Here is a 24,000-nt window from a genome sequence, read left to right on the forward strand (position 1 = left end):
CACACACACACACACACACACACACACACACACACACACACACACACACACAAACCTGCACGTTCACACTTTCATACTCCAATCTACATGTTATTAATGTATTCATTTGTAACTCAGGGAGCGTAAAATTGTACCCGAATGGAACCTTCCGGGTTCATTCGGGTTACATTTGAGTTCAATGAACACGGAGGTTTTTAATGTGTAGTACAGTTTGGATAAGCTTTGTCATGTGTTGGTGTGGGCATGGTTCTCATGGTTTATTGCAGAAGATGTGTGACAACGTCCCTATAAAACCAGGAGGTAAATATGAGGACATGCCGGATGGGTTGATGAATAATTGTTTAAATACATTCGGTAAACTAAGAGGACTTATACCTGTGGGAAAAAGGGGGAAAAACACATCATGTCCATTCGTGGCCCATCAATAGTGTGTAACACAACTGGTAAAAAAATAATTTGTCATCCAAAGAGGACTTTTCTGAAACAGCATGTGAAATAAAGTCAATTTATATCCACTCCTTAATTGGGGTGTTTTTGTCTCACTGTATATTTGCACATAGGTGACATTTTATCCTCAGCATTGTAGCCACCCTGTCACTATAGGAGCAGTGAGTAGCCGTTCTTGGTCGTGGACATTTCAACATGGACATTGCTGAGATCTGAAACTTGACCTGTGGACGACGTCCTCATCGAGCTGGCTCTCTAACTTGACGCATTATATTTTGTGATGCTCTACAAACAGTAGAGCAAACCTGTAGCCATGGCAGGTGCATAGAAAGAAACAAAAAGCTACCTGTTTTTCTCATTAATGCACTTTTATTATGAACCTTAACTGTCACAGTACATTAAAAATATATGTCTATATACACTACATAATTATACCAACACAGTGACAGATTTATGCTTCATCGGATAATAACATTGTTGCTGACCAGATTTGCATTGTACTACATGAAACATTGAGTCTAGATCATTTAACTATGCAAGTCAACACATGTTCTTATTTACAGTAATAGTGTACTTTAAGGAAATGGGGGGTTGAATGGGCCATTGTTCTCATATTGATTGGATATGTTGATTTATGTTAAGTACTAAAACCACTTTTATCTCACAAAATGTAAATGGCGTAATTCTGCCTGCATGAGAAGGCAGAGTTACAACTACAAATCAGTTGAACTGTCCGTCCGTCCGTCCGTCCGTCCGTCCGTCCGTCCGTCCGTCCATCCATCTATCCATCCATCCATCCATCCATCCATCCATCCATCCATCCATCCATCCATCCATCCATCCATCCATCCATCCATCCATCCATCCATCCATCCATCTATCTATCTATCTATCTATCCCCCTCCTGTTAAAAATACATATACTGCATTACCTTTCATTAAGGTGAACATTGGTAATTGTGTTCATGTGGGACCACATTTTGACTTTCCCACGACCTCGTCTTTGAGAAATGCCATCCTATAGTTTGCCGGTACAGTAAAAGTTACAGTTTCTACAGTTCCCGTGGCAACCTGGCCTGATCTCCATTGTGAAGTTCCTGTGTGACTTCCCCAAGAGAACTATGGCTCCTCTTTAATGCAAACATCAAAGAACTTCCTCTGTCTCTGTGACTCTGACAGACACAGAGAGGGGGGGGGAGAAACAGAGAGAGACAGAGAGAAACAGAATAACAGAGAGAAACAGAGAATAACAGAGAGAGACAGAGACAGACAGAGCGAGAGAGACAGAGAGAGAGACAGAGACAGAGAGAGAGAGAGACAGAGAGAGAGAGAGAGAGAGGAGAGAGAGAGAGACAAAGAGAGACAGAGAGAGACAGAGGCAAAAGGGTGCAGTGTAGCGCAAGCAAAGGTCTGAGCAAAGTCAAACAAACTTAAACTAAACTTCAATGACCTTGAGGTCATTAAAATAAAAGTTTAATTTGGCATGAATTATGAATACATGATCATGTTTTTAACCTTTTTGAATGTGTCTCCTGATAAATTAATTGGAATAATTCACTTCTCCATTACCAATTGACATTTCCTACGTTTTATCTAGAAAGTATACATACAGAAACACATACGTTTTGTTTTCTGCTAATACGTAACAAAAAAAACAGAAAAACTACAAAAACAGTCAAATTGTTTAAAGTAGTTTAATATCTTGTAATTGATGAACAATAAAGTGCGAACTGCATAAATTGTTTCAGTTAACATTTTAGGGTTTAATTAGGATGTTTATCTGATAGGCATTAAGGAACAGCCACCCAGGGGTATAGTGCTGGATTTAGTGTCTTGAGGAAGCACCTTGAGGGGACACCACTTTAGCCATATACTATACTTTGTCAAAACACAAATAGCCAAACTAGCACATGTACAAACTCACAACACATCACATTAATATTTAATACTATAGTTATGAGCTTGTAGAGATGGTATTTTCGCTATTTTCAGAAACATTTTTAAACATTTACAATTGTCTTGAAAATCTTGTAGGAAAAAAAAGGCTGTTGGGTCAATTCTGTGACCTTCTAGATAGCCCACCACCCTTTGGACTGGACAGAAGGTGGCTGATATTAGAGGTCAAAATTATTAGTGGAAGACAAATTGACCTATAATGCTAATAATATTTGCACCATCCTCACCTGGCTATAACCCTTTGTCTCTGCTGTGTGTGTGTGTGTGTGTGTGTGTGTGTGTGTGTGTGTGTGTGTGTGTGTGTGTGTGTGTGTGCGCGTGCTTGCGTGCCTGCCTGCCTGCGTGCGTGCGTGCGTGCGTGCGTGTTCAGGACACTTATTTGAGCTGCTCCCACTAGGACATTAACATAGATAGTAGGAAAAAGTTGGGACTCATTGGACACCCCAGATGTTTTAGTATTCAAAAGTAGAATTTTTAATATCAATGCATTGCAGTATTTAAATTTAGATATTTTCCAGTAATTCCTGGAATGAAAAGATCGATAATAGTGAGCGACCGGGCGGGAGTCAGGCTCAGGAGACAGGAACAGACAGACAGGTTGTTTACATGTTAAGAGAGAGTTAATAAATACTATCCACGTTAAAGTGCAGTCGGACTCACGCGTATGTTATTCACTAACACGACACAACTCAGGGCTCCTGAATAGCTGACACATAGGTCTACCATAAGGGCCGAAGTGTGTCTATGTGTAGGTGGTGCACCTCTTTCTCCTCCTAGCTGTGCCTTGGGTTAATTGGCTACCACAGTGTTTCTGATGTGGTCCTCCCATGTGACACCTAGTGCCATTCATTCTTGTGTAGACACCATGCAGCCAGGGCCCTTTACTGCTGCACTGTGGCCCCTTTTCCACCGGTTGGGAACCGGTTCAGTTCTTTTTGGTTCTTAGTCCATGAGCCAGACCTCCAAAATTGGAACGTTAATTATGAATTGAGTGTGCACCTATATTAAATTGTTATCACCATGAAACTTCCCCAGTTGATTACTTACACAAAGACAATGATTTATTGTTACAAATCTTAAAAATGTAAATATGCAAATTAGGCATCATAGGCCTATAGGAAAATATTTTATATATAAAAGAGACACACACACACACACACACACACACACACACACACACACACACACACACACACACACACACACACACACACACACACACACACACACACACACACACACACACACACACACACACACACACTTTCATACTCAACCCTGCCCAGTGCCCACAGTAATGTAAAATTTTATGTTACAAAATCCATCCACCCCACCTTTCCTGTCTCTCACTGTGAAAGAAAGGAAGAAAGAAAGAAAGAAAGAAAGAAATTAAGAAAGAAAGAAAGAAAGAAAGAAAGAAAGAAAGAAAGAAAGAAAGAAAGAAAGAAAGAAAGAAAGAAAGAAAGAAAGAAAGAAAGAAAGAAAGAAAGGAAGGAAGGAAGGAAGAAAGAAAGAAAGAAAGAAAGAAAGAAAGAAAGAAAGAAAGAAAGGAAAATAAAGAAAACTACTGCTGCTCAGTGCATGTGCTGCTGCTGCTGAACGTGGACGTTTGCGCCATCTGCTGGCTTTGTGATGTCCCGCCGCTAAACGATTATGCATACCCCGGTCCAATAGGTGGCGGTATGCTCTCAGTTCAATGACACGAGCGACCCATCATGAATTTGAACCAGATCCTTCAAACGGAGAAGCAGTGTTGCCATGTCCGCTTTTATAAGCGACTTTGGACTTGTTTTTCTGTAAAGTTGCTTGTAAATATTGGTAGGTATATTTTGGTCTTGTTTCCTAATGTTGTTTTATTTAAACTAAACCAGTGTTTCATTTTCAAGTCAAAGACCCACAAATATGTCTGCGGACCCCCATCTGACTGACACCATAAACATAAAGCATTACACGTACTTGTTTACAATAGGGTCCACCATTTTCAATTCATCAGAACATTTAGAGACGTACAAATATACACTTCTATATAACAAAAAGTAGGAAATCATCATAAAAGGAGGTAAAAAGGGGGGGGGGGGGGGGGCCGGGAGACTCAGACTTTACGGGGGCCACTGGGGCCAGGAGAACTCGCCAGTTTACCAAGTCACCACGGCGAAAATTCTTCAACAATGTCTTCATCGAACGGGGCACGGTGGCACAGTTGGTAGTGCTGTCGCCTCACAGCTAGAAGGTCCTGGGTTCGATTCCCGCTCGGGGCGCTGTGGGTGCTGTCGGCGTGTTTCCTCCTCCGCGTCATCAGTGCCCATACCCGAAGGCGGGGTTGGCGAAAGGGCCTTTCTGTGTGGAGTTGATGGAGGGGAAAGGAACTGGTTGGAATAACGTGTTCCTTCCATGCGCTACGTCCAACCAGGGAAACTCCCCCTGTCAGGTGTAAAGGAGCAACTTGGACACTCAAGCATGAAGGAAGCATGAGTTAAGTTCGTTGCTCTCCCCAGGTTGGTGGAGGGTGTGTAGAGCCCAGGATCACATTAGATGATTGACATAGAGGTGAAAAATGGGTTACAAAATCGTGGGATAAAAATAATATAAAGAAAAACAATGTCTTCATCGTTATGCTAACATGCTGTTTTCATCAGTGTAGTATGTCAAACTCACAGATGTTATAATTCATTTCCAAAGTGATCAAATTATTTAATTTTTTGCAATTAAATGGTCAGCTCTTTGGTGTTTACTGTTTACACTTTTAGCATTCCTACTTTCTCTAGTGTTAAATAAACAACTATACTCTCTCTCTCTCAATTCAATACAATTTAAGTGAAGGTGAAGCAAAAAAATATATATAGTAGATCTACTATTTTCAAATTACCCCCTTGAATTAATGACCCTACGTGTTGAAGTGGCTGCTCGCTTCTTTTGGGCTTGTTTTCATCATATACCTGGTTGCTTGTTTCTCTCACACAATCTGGCAACACTGCAGGGAAGCGCTTGAGCTGAAGTTGAAGCACAGAAGCAAGCAAGCAACTCAAGCAGCACAGACGACGAAGTACTGAAAATGGCTGCTACTCCGAAAACCGTTCCTAAAGATGCACAGGTATTCATAAATAAACAACTAAAGCGCTGAGCTGCAATGAAGAGTAATCCTGCATTCATTACATTGTTTAATAATGCTGCCGTTATTGCCAAGTAACTCGTCCAACGTTCGTTTTGTGTGTTTGTTATTGTGGTCGCCGCAAACATGCTAGGCTAGTTCTAGCGCACCGTCTAGTCCAGTCCATAGAACAGGCTGAGAGAGAGTACACGCTCCGAGAGGCGCTACAGTCCGAGCGGCAGGGAGAGGTACCATATGGGGCTAGTTTAGCTAGCTCTTGAACGCAAGATTACCATTGTTATGGTTATTATAATTCCAAACGGGATATTCGTGTCTTTTGTTTGTTTGTCAGCGTTTATTTGTTCAAAAGGTTTCAGGGCTGAAAGTTGAGATGGCTTTAGCCACGTTCTGTGTGGCGCGTTAACTTGTCAATGTGTGGTGAACATTGTTATGTTCTGTTGAACAGTTATTCTGCGGAGATTGAAAAGGGAAAGTAATTGTTTTACACTGATGTCGTGATGGATGTTTTCTTTTTGCTCAGGTCATGATGCAAATCCTAAAGGACATGGGGATCACGGATTATGAGCCTAGAGTGATAAATCAGATGTTGGAATTCACCTACAGTAAGTTTCTAGTAGTCTGTTAAAGGGGGTCCAGTAACAGAAGTCTCACCAGCTCTTTAGTTAACGGATAATACTTTTTCAGATCGGGATACCGATTTTATCCAATCAAGAGATGAAAGAAGAACTACACTTTGCCTTGTCAAACCTGCATTTGGTCTCAATGAAAATCCCTCTGACCAGGCCGGTTTATAAATTAGTCTGTATTTCTATTGTATGATCTATTTCAATACCCCCTTTTTTAAAGTAATTCATAATATAAAATGTTTTAGTTTTTTTTAAGTTATGTCGTGACGTGCTCTTATCCTGTTTAAAGTATCAAAGTTAACAGTATCTCCTGCTTCTTTTCGCTTCTTTAGGATATGTGACAACTATTATTGAAGATGCCAAGATGTATGCAACACATGCTAAAAAGTCCAGTGTGGATGCTGATGACATCCGGTTGGCCATTCAGTGTCGAATGGACCAATCATTCACCTCCCCGCCACCTCGAGATGTAAGTATTATATATGTAGTATTACTTGACATAACATGTGCACTTATGTTGGACTCAAAATGAATTTTACATGGATACAAAAATACAATAGCTGTCCCTATTCACAATGTGATAATGTTTTAATTATTTTATTGTGTTTTTCTATCTAATACATTTAAAATGTATGCCATGTTTGTCATCAACCCTTATGGTGAATTCTATAATAGAATTCCTATTAAATACTGTAGTGTATGTGGACAAAATGTACCCTTAAGTGGAGTAATTTCTGTCACTGACCACTGTTATGGCGAAGTGGTAAATTTCATCTAAAGTAGTATTTAAAAAAAAAATCTGAGGTGCCTAAACCAGGGCTGTCAACCCTCCTTGATTGTGCGGGAGTCTCTTATCCCTGTGGACTGAGGTCAAATGTCTAGTTCTGTTGTCTCTATCTTCCATACCGGCTGTGTTCTCATTATCTTATTTTTGTCTTGTATGACTGACTGCTGTAAGTGCCACGACCACTACATTTTCCTCACAGGATCAAAAAGGGTCCATCTATGTGTGAACCCTTTATAGACGTCTTGAAATTGCTTATGGCCCCCACAGACTTGGGTAGGACACCTGGATTTACCCAAGGCTTAAGTATGACACCTGGATTTATATATTATCTATCGAAGCAGACAGACAGACTTTCTGTCTGTGAGCACAGCTGTCCTGTGCTCTCATTGGCTGTAATATGGACCTTCTCTGGGTGCCATCGCAACCCCGTTCATACTGTATGATCAGTCGGCGAGAGAGTCGGATGTCAAACCTGCTAGATATTCAGAAATGCTCCTGGAAGGCATCTGCGAGCACTTGATCACTGGATCTTCTCGCAGAGCCTCAACATATCTATTGATCTTGTCGTGTCAATTTTGGTTTAGCAATGAATCAGTAAAGGGCCATACTACAATGAAAATAGTTAATGTAACTCACTCAGAGTATAAAACACTTGAGTTAAATCAACACTGAGGATCTTTAGTGTGTGTGTGTGTGTGTGTGTGTGTGTGTGTGTGTGTGTGTGTGTGTGTGTGTGTGTGTGTGTGTGTGTGTGTGTGTGCGCCCTTGCAGTCCTGGAATCAAATCCTGCCTTCTATGCTTTATCTTCCAGGGCCTGTATCAGCATTTTACTGTCCTTTGAAAATAATGAACGAATGCATAAAAATCATACCAAGGCAATAACTGACTTTTGTCTCTGCAGTTCCTTCTGGAAGTCGCCCGGCAGAAGAACCAGACCCCCCTGCCATTGATAAAGCCTTACACCGGCCCTCGGCTGCCTCCAGACCGTTACTGTCTGACTGCTCCTAACTACAGGCTCAAATCCATTCAGAAAAAGGTATTGTCAGCATTAAGAATGAGTAAAAAAAATCTATTTATTTTTTGCATGATGTTTATTTTATTTATTTGGATAGTAGACTTGACAGGGAGTTGAAGGCAGAGACTTGGATTGCAACACAGCTCTCCAGCCTGAATCAAACCAGTGACGTGATTGTGGTTCATGTACTACCGGCAGAATAGTTTAATAAATTAATCTCTTCTCAAGCTAATAAATAATACTTAATGTTAATTGTAGAACATTACATATACTGTATGTAATATGTTTGTGCTTTCCATTGAATAATCTTTTTATGTATGTGTTTATTTGAACATGAGACATCAGTTTTTTGCTGTTACAACTTACAATCCCATCACCCCCATGTACTAATTCTGATATCCCTATCCAGTCTCATTTCAGTCCAAGTTTCTCTGCTGAACATTGTGCTGATAGTCATTTTGTGGTTGCAGGTGTCTTCCTCGGCAGGCAGGATAACAGTACCTCGACTCAGTGTGGGAGCAGTCTCCAGTAGACCCGGCACACCTACCCTTGGTGAGTTATCTCGGCACACTTCAGAACACATCAGAACTACTTGAGTCACATTGTGCGATACATGCACAGTGATTTGTCCTGATGATGCAGAAGCACCCTTCTTCACTGTACATACTGAAACTCATGGTTGCAGGCTTTTGTGTTTATTAGTGGTGTTAACCTATTCTGACCGGGCACCCATTTTGGTGTTGGCATCATGTTATGCTTTACCTATTGAAAAATAGCAGATCTACAAGCTCATATCGCGCCACCGAGTGGCGCGATACGAGCTTGTAGGACTGCTATTTTTGAAAAATCGAAGAGCGACTGACATTTTTAGAATCTGATCTCAGGTCAGAATGGGTTCATCAGACCAGTGTGTGTCTGGCGGAAACCTCGTATGAATCTGATCTCAGGTCAGAATGGGTTAATGAAAAGTTGACTAGTCAAATAGCTCCTTTAGTAATCATACCCCATCTGTGTCTAGGGCCAGTGAGCAGTGACCATAAAGTTACCGGCAAAGAGTTGCGTATGTTGTTGTACACAACTGGTCTGGCGTGCATGAAGTCACATTTGACCTAATCTGGAATGTTCCATAAAATTAGTTTGACACCTCTGGTCTCTAGTTCACTTCATTATCCTGGTATTGACCTGACATTAATGCATCACTCATGCTTGTTTGGTCCAGTTCCAATGTACTAACCTGGTATCCAGACTGCTTGCTACATTTTTAATAAGGACTTACGGAAAGGGTTCATAAAGGGCTCTCTGACTTAATGATTTCAAATGGAACAGCCCTCACATACTTGACATGAACGAGCGTTTCAGTCAGTGGGACAGTTAGGGGGACATTGAAACTATAGGCCTTTACTTTGCTGATGTATTGACTGCCCTGCCCTCCTGTTTTTTTTCTCGTTTTCAGGCACCCCTTCTATGCAGTCCGTCACGACCAAAGTTGGGACTCCTGTCAACCTGGCGAACCAGCGTTTTACTGTTCAGATCCCTACCTCACAGACGACAGTTTCCAAAACTTGTAAGATGTCATCTGATCAAATTACATTTAAGACTGCCTTTTCAGCCAAATGTTTGCACACAACATGAAATGTTGCAAAAAATGAAAGATACAAAGTCTCTTGTTATAATGCAAGTAAAATAGCAATTACAAAGGAGTGAAATCAAAAGTACAGACACACAGAATAAACTCTAAAGGCATATTTGATATTTATTACATTGATTGATTAAAATATGAATATATATATATTTTTTTCACAGCCAATCCCTCCACTCCCACAGTACAGAATGTCCTCATTGGCTCCAAGAATATCCTCATCACCGCTAACATGGTGTCACAGAACTCTGCCAGCGACTCACTGAAGAGGAAGCATGAAGACGAAGATGACTATGATGCTTTATGACATCATAATTGTGATAAGGTGTCCTTTTTAAAAGGAAACAATGTAAAAGTGTAACACTTTGCTTGAAGTGCATTGACACATCATAAGCACATTACATGTGCTTCATTTTGTGTAAACTATTTTTGCATTATTATAAACGGGAAATTTGTTTTGTGTTAATATGCATTCTTATATGCCTGTGGTGTAGCTATTATTACATACATAGACATTAAAAAAAAATTGCCAGAGAGCTTGCAACTTAGTCAGTCAAATTCACACAGTTGCACATATTTGGCCCTACATCGAACCACTACCTCACAATCTTCTACTCGCAGTTCCACTGGATAAGTTGAAGGCCAAGTGCTTTCTCAAACATTTAGGTTTAATATATGTTTATTATAAGCATGTGTACCATCTAAAATTAGAATAGCACCAGGAAATTTGGTATAAGTATTAATTGAGAGCTTTACACTTGCCCTGAGGAAGTATTCAACTTTGAGGTATTATTGATGCATATTAGCTAGCTTCACTTTGTAATGAAAATGTTTTATTAACAATGTGTTTATAAACGTTTCACAATGCATGTAATGTGCTTATGTTATGACTTAAGTAAAGTGTTACTAATAAGTGTACTGTATATATAATGAAGATATTGCTCTGGAGCTCAATTTCCATTATCTTTTTGTTAAACTCTAATCTGTAGTGTCCTGTCTGTTTGCTACTAATTTTTTGAAAATAAAATTTAAAAGGTTCTTTTACACTATTTTAACACATTTTCTTTGTCAGAATCAGTAAATATCAAACCTCATAAATTACAGGAATCTGAGGCAAAGGGACTTGGGAAATTAAGCCACATCCTATTAACTTTGTATACTCCGTAAACTTAACAGTGGTTAGCTCTTGGTACACTTTTTTTGTCATATTGCAATATTTAGTGAGTGTAGATCTGCTATTTTCAGTGATTATACCCCCCAGAATAGCGATGCTATAGTGTAAAGTGGTCAATATTAAAATAATATATATTGACAGTATACACCAGTGTATACAACACAGCACCAAAGTTGCCTGAATTTTGCGTAGCCCATGACAAGATCCATAATACTAAATATTCATCTTCAGTTGTAAATTACCTTTTGTAATTTTTGGGTTAATCCATCCCTACAGCATTGGCACAAAATGGACCATATTATCCCACTAATTTAACATAACATCAAATGACAAACTACTATATAGGATCTCACTGAACACTAAACGGTCTCACAGAACATTCAACAACTAACTAACAAACTAACAATGACATTTAAATTAGCCCTGAAACAAAAAGAAAATGTGCTGTTTTGGAATACATCCTTTATTGCTTAGTCGTTACCTGTCACATCACGTCTATATTTTCTATAGTCATGGCTATTTCCACAATTTTAGCATGACACCATTTTGTGACATGTATAAAATAGGGCTTAAGTGAAGTGGTTGAGTTGTTGATGAACAATAAAATAAATGGTTTTTAAAGCTTGATTATTCGATTCATGGCCTGATTTCCATCCATCCAGCCATTTGTCTATCTTTATTTGCTTATCAGGAGTCAGGTTGATGGGATGAGAGTTCCAGACTTCCCATTCCTGGGCCACATCAGCCACTTCATACTGGAGGATCCTGAGGCCAGTGTGCGTGCATGGAGTTTGGAGATATAATCCCATGCCTAGAAGAGGACCTCCCTAGCCCTAGGGAACGCCTAGGAAGCATCCGGAATAGTAGATGCCTGAACCACTTTAACTATAGCTCGAATCATCCCTTGTACCACTGATTCAACAATCACAACTTGAAAAGAAGCCATGCTTGGATTCCACGTAAATGAGTGGCAGCTGGCTCCATGGTCTTTCGACTATCCAGTGCATGGCTGCGCATGAATGTGCACACAATCTACACAACATAACTGTAGTAGATAACAGCTCTTAAATGATTTAAAGACACTGATAATTTGAAATGTAATTATAATACTTTATACATTTATTTATTTATCAAAAACTCAGGACAGGCTCTGGAACCCGGGAACAGTGTCCATTGCTGCCCAACAATCGATCCAATTGTATATAGATGGTCTCCATGACCTTTGGGCCCCTGGGCCAGACAGGCCCGTTCTAGGTCTGTCACTGTGGCTCTATACTCTCACAGGGGACTTTATACCTAAGTTTTCACCCTATCCCTGAAGGCCAGTGCAGTCTGACAAAACACGTTGTTATTCCTTTCTGGGAGAAACCTCTGTGTCTAATTAGTCGTTGCTATAGCCTACATGTAGCAACATAATTATTTTTATTTTAGATTTCTTTTTAAAGAATTTGAAGATGTTCAGAAAACTGTAGGTTAGGTTTAAAAAGGCGTTTTTTAGAATTGGCCTCAGGTCAGGACCTCCTTGCAAGTTGCAACAAAACAGTTTTAAGGCCAGTCCACACCAATGCAACTGCAAGATAGTTGCATTGAGTTGTGTGAAAACTGGCATTGAATTTCAGCACATGTATCCACGAACTTGGCTGTGAACTGATCCGGAGAGAGCTGGAGATCACAGAAATGTTTTGCGAAAATGTTATTTGAGGTCTTGTCTCGGTCCTTGAAAACAACAGATCCTGAAGTGTTCATCAGAGACAGAATGAGAGACCCAACCATTAGTTGGGTCTTTTGTGGACATTTGCCACTTGGTATCTGGGCTGAGATGAAACCACACAAACATTGTCAGTGTGTGACACCTTTTTCTCTGGGCTTGGCCAAGGTGTCGATATACTTAATCAGTCACCTGGTGGTATCTATTTCTCTATTATTCTCTCAGTGCCTCTTACTCTCCACTCATTATATTCATATATCATACAATCTGTGAAACACACAGGATTCATATATTATGTGTTAATTAACCAGGAATTTCCCTGATAAAAGAAAATCTCCTTTCTAAGGGGAACCTGGCCAAGATGGAACACAATTCAATTACAGTTGAGATAAAATGTTACAGAAAGTTACAGAGTAGACACAATACTTTATATTGTATGAGTTCAAGGGATAATTAGTTACTTTAGAAGGTCATCATTTATTTGTCAAATTACTTTACTTCTATTACTATTTTGCAAGAACACGTGACATTTAACCCTTAGATGCTATAGGCCAGGGGTTAATTTGACCATTCATCATGACCGTGAATCTCAATCACTGTAAATTTAGTTAAAATTGTAACAGATTATAACATGCTACTGTATATACAATATTGGTCAGGAAGATTTTCAGGTTTTTTTCAAAATATATTTCTAAAGAGGTCATGGGCCTCTACAAATCCCATTTTGTTCTCAGTTGTGATAATTGTCTTCCTGTGATGGAGTGAAAACAAAGATAATCAGATTCACACTACATGATTATATAATATTGCTTATGCACGGCTCCTGTGTTGATTGGCTAACAGCGTGTCAGTCGTCGGCGCGGCGTCCAATCAGCGCCTTACGCAAGCATCCAAACAGGGCCGTCGCCATGTTGTGTCCCCGGGGGCTGGGGAAGGCTACGGAGTGCGATTGTAAATGCCACCGCCGGAGTGCGTACACACGGCAGTTCAGAGGCGTCGGTAAGGGGTTCGAGGCGATCGCGATGAGCCGTCCATCCTCAGCCGGAGGTGGAGGCGGAGGAGGACTCGGGGCCGGTAAAGCGGGTGGAGGAAAGCACGGAGGAGCGTCGGGGGGCGCAGCTGCAGCCGCGGCCGCGGCGGCCGCAGTGGCAGCAGCCGCCGGGGTGGGATCCGTGGCCGGGTCGGCGGGGTCCGCTGCCCCGTCCTCTGGCGTGGTGTCTCTGCCCGGCTCGGCCAACCTCCCCGCTCAGTCGTCGGAGCTCACCGCGCTGTTTGAGTGCCCGGTGTGCTTCGACTACGTGCTGCCGCCCATCCTGCAGTGCCAGGCCGGTCATCTGGTCTGCAACCAGTGTCGCCAGAAGCTCAGCTGCTGTCCGACCTGCCGAGGCCCGCTCACCCCGAGCATCAGGAACCTGGCCATGGAGAAAGTTGCCTCGACTCTTCCGTTTCCCTGCAAGGTAAAAGAGGAGCGATTGGCTTTACGTTTACTCCATGTCTCTCTATAGCTACGAAAGTTGACCGTGGCACGAGAAGTGCAAACTGACGGCTGTGTTTTAGTGCACTTTTCTGTTTTTTAAAAGAACTTCCTCATTGAAAGCTAATGCTAATTGGGCTAACTAGCGCTGACAGGTGGGTGTGTGGATATGTGTGTGTGCGCTGTGTGGCCTGACGTCCCTTCAGGGATCAAAACAAACGCATGATCTGGGCGACAAGGTTTGTCAACGTGTCTTTTCTTTTACTTTGCTCCCACTTTAACACGTCTTTATCTTCATAGAAAAAAGGCTGTCAGTTTGTCAACACCCTGGTGTGTTTATGTTGTGTAGTAGTGTATTATTACCGGTCGGTGCCATCCACTGTGTCAAATACACATCAATTGCTGATCTAAGAGTAGTAATAATATATATTAATGAAAAATATCATCTTATCCCTGATCTTTTGGTTGCAGCAAACGAGTTTAATAATATTGACTGAATAACACATTTCTGGACACATTTCCAACGTGAAGACTGAATAGGTTACTGTTATTGTACTTGGTCAACTCACTATTCTTTTTGTAGTCATTTCTACAAATTTATTTACACATTTTCCGGTTTTTCAGACATGTAAACAGCACGTGGTACGGTGGTACAGTCAGACATTAAGGCTAAAGGTGGTGTTCAAATATGCAAACACATGAGCCTAGAGCAAATAGTGGTTGCTAAGCAGTCAGATGTGCTTAAAGGATCATGTTCCCTGGAGGTTTATTTCATATACATAATATCTAGTATAAATAGTATACATTGGAGGCCAAATTGAGGCTATGGGGATGGTTGTCATGATGTCTGCTCAAGTTCAACTATGGTTCAACTATGGTGTTATTAATTTACGCTGTTTATTAACATTGTTGAATCACAGTATTATGTGTCTTATAACAAGTATGTGTCTTCTCTGGGTTTGTGTCTGTGACACAACTCTGTTGAACTAGGAAGACCCAAGCACTGTGAGTCCTTCATGCTGACAAATAGTTGATTGTGCTGCCACAGCACTGTACGTATATGCACATACAGTACAGTAATCAACACATGGATATGCTACTGGGTGTAGCTATCTATGTTTGAGTACTTGCTCAATAAGAGTGAAAATTATGTATTATGTTTTTAGGTGTATGGCATGAGTTTTTGTGTGCACTTCATTCAATTAATCTCTTGTAAGTCTCTGGATAAGAGTGTCTGCTATTAAAATCCATTGCCTTAATTGTAATGTACTCGGTTCGGTGTCTCGGTCTGTTTGCAAAGATTTTTTGTTTGTGCTACAGCAGTCATTCAGACCAGACAACAAAAGCCCACATCATTCTCTAGACGACTAATAGCAAAATGTACATTACCGCTGTGTTAATTGCACTTGACCCACAGAATTTATACAACAGTCCATCTAACCTGCTTGGCATTGCATGTGGACACTCCCCCCAACCCATTACTTATTTGTAACCGAGGGGAAATGTTCGGTACCTAGGTTAGATTCAGTTCCCACAACTCAAGTATCCGTATCACTAGTTAGAGACAGTGGCCGCAGTGGCGTGATCTCCTGTAACCATGATGTGGTTGTGAAGTACTGCTCACTGCTGAAAAAGCATGCATTATCAGCAAACTATCTGTGGATACATGCAGGTGAATAAAATGAATTTCTCTTATTATTCATTTCTTAATTCTTACATCTGTACTTTATCCGGCGAAGAACTTGTGTTTATTCCTGAGCGTTGGCTGTGAGGCGACTGCGCTACCGTGCCCCCTCATAGGTTTTGACAAATAATCATTTTGGAAATATCGTATTTTCCCCCTGGCACAAGATTGGTATCAGTATTGCACGATCGTGAGGGAATACAAATCTGTGATTGGAATCGATCCCAAAAAACCTGTTCTGATCACCCCTTATTAGTTGCTACCCATAACTGTGTTTACTTTTCCTTCTGTATCTGCGCTGTCTTGTAACATCTGGCAACTGAATTTCAATGAAGATCTATCCATTTCTAACCACTTTCAACCTGACGTGTCTATTTTGGCCGTGCCGTACAGTGTATGTATACATTTTTGAAACATTTTCAAAAGTAGCAGATAAAAGATCACGGCTTGCACATGATCTTGTACTGTAGAACCTGTTTCCCCTATTTTGTTGAATAGTGCTTAAGTGGCTAAATGAAATGCAGTTCAGTTTGTGTTTTTGCCTGTTTTGAGAACATATTAGCGTGGCATGGCCAGACTAATATCGCTGCGTAGATGGATATTAGTCTGGAAGATTTATTTCCAAGGGGCAGTTACGTCACAGCAAAAGAGTCTCACTTTGAATAGTAGGCTCTGATTGGTCAAACACAACTCTGGGCTAAGCGAAATGTAATTCAAACTGAGGAGTGCCAGACCCAATCTACCCAGGGCATGTCTTTTTCCTGTTGTAGATTTGTCTGGTGTCCAGGCTAAGAGAATATGAGGGTGAAAACATTGGTTATCGGTGGTCTAGGACTCTCTCAAAATCCGGGTTGGCTACTGATGGGTCTAGCCATGATGACACTGGTGGATTTTTCAGATGCAGTGGCTAGAGCATTCCCATTAGAATACCTTTTGTGGGCACTTCAGCCTGGTATCTGTCTGGGCTGAGATGAGAAACTCACAACATTCATTCATCATTAATGAATGGTCAGCTGATGGTCGCACCTTTTTCTCTGGGCTTGGCCCAGGTGATACCGGGTGCTACAGTATATCTCTCTACCTATTACACTCTCTGTGCCCCACTCTCGCTCTCCACACCCACTCACACACACCGCACAAAGAAACACACAGGATGAATGTGTCATCATACAGAGCTGTGGAGAGGCATCCCTGCCGCTCCACATAGTTTAGTGAGTGATGCCCTCCTCTGAAGGCGGCTCGCTGACAGCCTTCTGCTCTGTAATGGGACTCTGATTGCATTTCAGGAGCATTAAAGTTGTATCCAGGCTCTGTGGTGTTGGAGTGCAGTGTAAGATGATCCCTGATCCTTGATCTGTCCTCTACTCTTAACTCTGTGCAGTGTGCACAGCTAGAGACTACACAGTCGAATGTGGTATGTGATAATGGGGAATTAGGGATGCAAGTATTGCAATTATTTTCTTAGTTCATTCTGTTGATTTACCTTTTCGATTAATCAAATAATTGAGAAGTGCTTTGTACAAATGGCAGATCTACAAGCTCACAATGCATTGCACCGTGATGTGAGCTTGTAAATCTGCTTATTTAAATGGATTTTAAATTAAATGTATTGCACCCCTAATGTGCAAAACAAGAAAGACAAATAAAGAAATAGAAAGACAGAGGTTGTTGTAATAGAAGAAGAGGGAGTGGGTTTAATGGGCCGTTCTTATTTTGCTGTATGACTGTTAAATGTCTCACTGCCAGAAAAGAACAAACTTATGTTGTTTCCAGTGAGTGGCATTTCGTACGAGGAAGTGTAACTGCATAGGATAAAGGAAAGTATGGAGAGAAGGGGAGGGAGAGAGAACTGTTAAGACTCTTAAGAGAGGGGGAATAAAAGAAGATGGCTGGATGAGAGAGAGGGAGAGAGAGTTTTATCCAGATTCTGCCCTGTCACACCCTGATGAAAGCTGATCCGAGACCAGTCCAAAAACATGAAGTGATGAGAGGGACAGAGGGCTAGGAAGAATGATAGTCCAAGAGGCAGGCCAAGATTATTCACAATGCAAACATGATGATGGGGTCTCCAAAAATGAGGAGCTCCCATTGTAAACAATTCAAAACATACGCTGAGCTCAGGAAAAAACATCTTGCTAATGCAACACCATGTGGTCTCCAACCAGGGCCTCTGGCCAGTCGATTGCAATAATCAGATTATTCTTGGTATATGTTTAGGCAGTCAGACTTGAGCTCCAAGCTAAGAGTTGACTTATTTGAGTTATTATGAGTTATTTTGGCAAGAGCTCCTCCTCCAACTAATTCTCCTCCTTTTTGTATTTCCTAAATGATCTGTCACAGTGCTGTTTTGGAAAAGTAACATCAGATTGCATGCAGCCATTGTAAACCTACAGGTAATTATTACTTTAGTCTCAGCGATAATCTCCCTCCCTTTAGCAACTGTTACAGTTTGTCAAAGTGAACTGCTGATTTTAGGTTATTTGGCTATGGTGCAATCCTAGAGTCTTCTTTTGGGAATGACAGGTAAATCTTTGTGCATTATATCTGCTAAATATTACAGTTACAATTACAAATATATATACTGTAATAATTTTCAGCATTTGCTCAATTTCTTCCCTCTGTCTGCACTGAAACCTTTCAGAACATTAATTTGAAGAGTGGAATGCTAATATTCAGAATTTGCATTGAATTGAGTTGACACAATTTATAGTCTCTGCACAGTTTAGGAAAACCTTAGTTAGGGAGGAAGTTGCTCAAGTAAAGTGAGTCTTTGTTCTGTTGCGAATTGCAACTTAACTACACATTTAATATTGATATATTGGTGGCATAATGTCCTTTGACAAGTTAGAATGTAACCTGCTACGTTCACTTGGGTAACTATGAACCAGGTCAACTCCATGATAAACGCAGTAGGCCTGTTAATGGCTCGCTTTAGGCCAGCATTATTTCGAACAGTGCTTGCCATATACTGTGATGGCCAGAAGGGGTCATTCATCACATTTACATAATTCAATCATTTGCTTTGAACAAGAGTTGGGCTCCATGGGCACTGGGGTGTTATTGGGGGATATCCAACAAGTATGTGACATTGAGAAAAATGATGAAACATGATTTTCACAGTTGTTAGGCTGTGACACCACATTCCCTCCTCTCATTCATTAATTCTCTCTCTCTCTCTCTCTCTCTCTCTCTCTCTCTCTCTCTCTCTCTCTCTCTCTCTCTCTCGTGATAAACTCCCTCTCCCTCACTTTGATCATTAATATTGTGAAGATGTAGCCCAGACTAATGAGAAATTAAGCAACATTTCATGCTCCAGCTGAGCTTGGAGATGAACCCCACGCATGCACGTTCTGGCGTGAACACAAAAGCAACCCTTTTTTTATATATATATGGTATGGTATAATGACAGACCAGAGGTGGAGCTAAAAGACAGGCAGAGTCAGGAGGATATGACCTCTGTCGCTATGGTTGATTTCACAGAGGAGATGATGGCAGTGCACATGCCCTTGGTAGTTCTATGAGGAAGTGGTGGTGTCTGCATGTACAGTGTGTATACGCATGCACGCGCACGCGCGCGCACACACAGACAGAGAGAGACTAGGGGAGGAGGCACTGTTGTTTATCGAGGAACACAATGAGCTCTTGGGGAATTGTGGGTAATTAATTTAGACTGAACGAAACCCCACTGAGTTAATTCCACTCCAGAGAGGGTTAGGTTCTTTTTACTGCAGACCCTGCGCAACCTTGATAAAACTCTTTGGCTGTCTCTGAGGTTAAAATGGCGCGCACTAAACCACACAACATGAGGAAGTGCCCTCGAGCAAGGCACTGGACACCAAATGTCTCTAGGCACTGCACTGCACGTGACCTGACTTCTCTAAAGAAAATGTGTTCACGGTTGGTGTGTGAGTGAGGGACATTTTGAAAAGGTCAATTCTGAAACCCGAGTGTGTTACCGTTTTTTGGTTTGAATCCCCAGTGCACTGGTTATGAAAATGATCTAAGGTGACTGAATGAAGAAATATTTATGTCTGAGGTGGCGCTATGCTATAGTGTGTTTTATTCATGTTTATAGATGAAGAAGGCCTTATAGGAAGGAATTGTTAGAACTCCCCACATGCAGTCTGTTCAACAGTGATTCTCTTTGTATCTCCATGCATTCCTCCATCCTGTCCTATCTAACATTTTCAAACTCGGTCAACCTGAAAATCTCCTCATCTACATTCAGATGCAGACTCTCCTCCTACCTGCAGGTGTGTGTTTGTGTCTGTGCACACTGACGTTGGCAGACTGCCAATCCCATCCCTTACCCATTCCTCGTGTGTGTGTGTGTGTGTGTGTGAGGTTCCTGTTATTGACATTCTTCAGTCTAACTGTGTGTGCGTGTGCGTGCACGCGCACCCAGTAGCAGTCACAGTGGAGGCTATGTTGAACCTGTCATGATATGCAACACAGTGCAATGTAATGATTTTGCCAGCACTGCACCTCACATTCCATTTGGTAGCGTTCTGAATCAATCAGTATTGCAGGACAGGACAATACCAATGATGTATTGGATGAACAGCCAGAAACACTTGAGTTTAGACATTAGATGGTTTTAAGTCAAGTGGTTAAACTAAGGGATATTTCATTTTCAAACATGTTTTTAAGCTGCTTGATTCAGGTGTTGTCTGTGTTGTGTTTGTGTCATCTATCCTTTCTCCATCCATCCTTTGTTTTGTAATGGATTTCTTTAACTAGAACTGACTAGTGTCTGTTCTGTTGAGCAGGATAAGGAAAGCAGAACGGCATCACCCTTCCTTCTCTCTCTCGGTGTGTGTGTGTGTGTGTGTGTGTGTGTGTGTGTGTGTGTGTGTGTGTCATTAATCTGAGGAGTAGGACCCCGTTGCTGCTGGTCACCCCTGAGTGCCCAGTAAATTCCCCATCCGTCAGCACTTAATTGAATTGCAGCATTTTTAAAAGGACAGCCAATCGCACCCGTCTCTCCTCTCTCGCCTGTTTCTAGGGATGCACGGAAATGAAAAGGATTGGCCGAAACTAGGGATTTCCGTTCCGTTCCCGATCCCGATACCACAATTTATGTGTTAGCCGATACCAGAGAATAATATACTACTGCCGATACAGTATCGGGACACCTCTAGCCGGAACCAAAAATAAGGAAATGTCAGAATACTGAACGCTTTTTTTTGTGCATAAAATAGCCATGTCATTTGTGTAAGATCTTTCTCTTTTTTCTCTGCATAGCTTCAGAAGTGCATTTATTTTGTTATTTCGTCATAAGCTGCAGCACATTACTACTTTAAACTCAACCTGGAGTACGCTGCTCTGATTGGTTGGCAAAGTCGGTCCCAAGAAATCTTCCCATAAACCACAAAATAATGTATCACGACATCATATCGTTGGCCGAGTCAGTCCCCCAGAAATATCCCACGGTCCATTGAAATGCAAACATCCCATCGCTGGAAGAGAAAGTTGCTGCAAAGTTTCTGTAAGTGGCTGCAAGTTCGCTGCAACATTTCCTCTCGGGGCTCTACAGTAGACTTACCCGTGTCAGTCCAGCTCTAAAAGAAACCCACTATTTCTATGAGTCATTCATGAAAGAAAAGAAACATTCCGTTGAAGGCAATGAGAGTAAAAAAACTAAGCAATTTGAAGACTGAAGACAAAAGAAAGGAGAGGCAATGTTTCTTTCTTCTTTTAAGCAGGTGTTTCTATTTCACGAGCAGCCAGCCAGCCAGCAGAACTGCTGTGCTGAACTAACTCTCTCTCTCTCTCTCTCACTCTCACTCTCTCACAGACACACACACACGGGTGTTAAGCACAAACATATATATATATATATATATATATATATATATATATATAGATATACTCGTATTCACGATTGTGCATATAGGTAACTCTTATACCTAGATACACCATACATGGGGCAGATATGCAGGTAAACATACACCCACACACGGCACGCACATCGCACGCACACACAAGAATACACACTGCCACGTAGTTGTAGACACATGCAATTATACACACACACGCACCGAAATCATGGAGATGTATACATAATGCTTCACGCAAACTCTGCACAGTTCAAAGACATGCAGGCCAGAGACATAAACATGAGGACCAAAAGGTGTGTGTGTTCGCCTGTCCGTCCGTCCCCTGTAGGGGGGGCTTCAACAAATGCCAACAGTGCTGAGATGATGGGTGAAGCTAAACATAAGGAGGGAGAAAAGAGGAGTGAAGGGGGATGATGAGGGATTGTACTTGAAGGAAAGATTGAGTCCCCCCCCCCCCATCCTCTGCTCCTCCTCCTCTTCTTCCCTCAGTAGGCACTCACTCTCTCTTTCACTCAAGCACACGTACACACACAAATCCTTATTCCCTGTCTCACGAGCAAACACACACAGCTGGTCTATCCCTGCCCCCTGTGGGGGGGGGGGGGGGGGGGGGGGGGTGTGTTGCGAGTGCTGCAGTGACGGCAGAGGTGGACGGTGGTTGGTTGGTGGGGGAATGTTTTTTTCAGGGAGAGCGAGCGCGAGAGAGAGAGAGGGAAGTGAGTGCGTTAACGCTGGGATTCACCGCTCTGAGCGCGCAAGGGGGAACGTCGCACAGCTGAGAGAGGCAGTGTGTGTTCCCGTGTCTGTCTGCCGTGCGAACAGGGTTGTCGAAATTCCTCCGTGGAACGGCTAACATGTGGATTTGATTCGGAAGGACTTTTCTAGCGGTGAATGTCATTGAGAGAGTGAATGAGGTGTGTGTGTGTGTGTGTGTGTGGTGTGTGTGCACATTGAGTGTTGAGACATGGCTGTGATTCAACACTGCGAGTGAACAGTGAATGTGAATCTGTCTTTATTTTTGTGTGTTGGAATGTCTGCCTGGCATCAGGTTAGTGTTTGGTTTAGTGTTTGTAGTGTTTGGTATATGAATTAGACTGGCTCGTCAATTCTGCTCGAAGTAGCCGAGATGAGGATTTGAGTTTGTGTGGCTTTTCTCGGATCTGTGGTAGTCGGGCACATTTATTTCCAAATCAGCGAGGACTAGGAATAGCTACTGTTGCCTGCTGACACACACTTTTTGTGATTTTGGCAGCCGCAGCAGCAGAGATGGACAGAGACCTGGAGAGAGAGACTGAGATTGTGTGAGAGAGGAAAACATTGAGACAGCTGTTCCATTGCATTTGTACTGCTTCTGTTCAACTGAGCCTTGTTGGAGCCTCTGGTTTTCCCTTTTGTACGTCCATACCTCTGTGTGTGTGTGTGTGTGTGTGTGTGTGTGTGTGTGTGTGTGTGTGTCTGTGTGCACAACTACATTATGAGTTAGTGACTTCATAGTGACTGCACAGTGAAGTGATTATTCTATTGTTTGTGTATGTGTGTGATGTGTGTGATTTCCAGCAGGTCCAGGCACTGCCAGTAGCCCAGCTGGCTACCGAGTGTTCAACATGCCAAGATTGTAGATGGATGACATATGACAGCCAGGGCAACAGTGGGCCATTAGAATGGAAATGACGGCATATGATTATGATTGTTGTAGTAGTAGAAAGTATATACCAAAAAACTTTGTGAAAATAATGTTATTTCTTCAATTTATAGCCATCCCTGTCTTATTTTCAACTGGTCAACATGGCTCATTCACAGCTGTATTCTGAATACATACAGGAAGAGCTTGATTCCTCAAGGCTTTGTCTTTAGGTTGCTGAAATTCCTCAGGCGCGATAAATCATGTGAAACCATATTCCAAATCCACACAAAGTGTCTCTCTCTTTACCAGGTCTGACTGTTGGCATGCAAGGCAGTCACGGTGTTTACGTGAGAAAGCAGCGTGGAATCGCTGAATTCCTTCACGCACAGACGAAAAGCTCCTTATAGTTCCAGGTAGCTTTGTTTTGGTTGGTGAGAAAACAGCTGGTCTTTCATCCCTTTTTCTTTTTTTAGTGTTCGTCGTTGTCATGATGCACTGTGCAGATCTGGGAGATTAAGATAAGAGGTAGCTGTTGTGTGAAGCTTGTTTTAATGAAAACTAAATTGCTGCCATCAGCCAACAATTGGTAGAAAATAATTATGTCCCACTCCCAACACTTTTTTACATTTGTTTTTACTGTTATTCTTGGCTACACTGTCTGGTTTCCTTTGTTGGATTCTAACATAGATAGAACATTTCTCCCCCCCGTTTCTGGTCATTTATAGGGTTAGAGTTGGCAGATCACAATGTGTCGTGCTTGTAGATCGGCTATGTTCCGACGCCGGGTTTGATTTAGAAAAATCAATTACCATTTATTTTCCTGTGCGGTGTACAGTATCGGTGTACAGTATCGCAGTATCAGTATCACATCAGTGTCGCGACTATTCAATCGAAAAAGTAATTGATTGAATAATAGCT

The 24,000-nt window shown here is 41.7% G+C and overlaps 2 protein-coding genes across 2 annotated transcripts in view; both read left to right on the forward strand.

Annotated features, from left to right (window-relative positions):
* Positions 1-5,415: 5,415 nt before the first annotated feature.
* Positions 5,416-10,616, forward strand: taf9 (TAF9 RNA polymerase II, TATA box binding protein (TBP)-associated factor). The gene is made up of 7 exons (XM_083784093.1): positions 5,416-5,493; positions 6,032-6,113; positions 6,470-6,606; positions 7,826-7,960; positions 8,410-8,491; positions 9,393-9,503; positions 9,743-10,616. Exons 1-7 carry the CDS (start codon positions 5,455-5,457, stop codon positions 9,883-9,885), a joined length of 729 nt encoding a protein of 242 aa, XP_083640219.1. The 5' UTR covers positions 5,416-5,454; the 3' UTR covers positions 9,886-10,616.
* Positions 10,617-13,390: 2,774 nt separating this feature from the next.
* Positions 13,391-24,000, forward strand: part of siah2l (seven in absentia homolog 2-like) — a 31,061-nt gene continuing 20,451 nt past the window's right edge. The window contains exon 1 of the mRNA XM_083788007.1: positions 13,391-13,917. Coding sequence (XP_083644133.1) covers positions 13,483-13,917 — 435 coding nt within the window. The 5' untranslated portion in view covers positions 13,391-13,482. The remainder of the gene's footprint in view (positions 13,918-24,000) is intronic.

The sequence above is a fragment of the Protomyctophum parallelum genome (genome assembly GCF_964188405.1).
Source record: "Protomyctophum parallelum genome assembly, chromosome: 1".
In the NCBI taxonomy this organism is placed as follows: domain Eukaryota; kingdom Metazoa; phylum Chordata; class Actinopteri; order Myctophiformes; family Myctophidae; genus Protomyctophum; species Protomyctophum parallelum.

Coding starts and splice junctions, on each gene's coding strand:
- taf9 (XM_083784093.1), top strand. CDS start 5,455: ATGGCTGCTACTCCGAAAACCGTTCCTAAAGATGCACAG. Junction 8,492..9,392: donor ACCCGGCACACCTACCCTTG/GTGAGTTATCTC, acceptor TCTCGTTTTCAG/GCACCCCTTCTATGCAGTCC. Junction 9,504..9,742: donor GACGACAGTTTCCAAAACTT/GTAAGATGTCAT, acceptor TTTTTTTCACAG/CCAATCCCTCCACTCCCACA.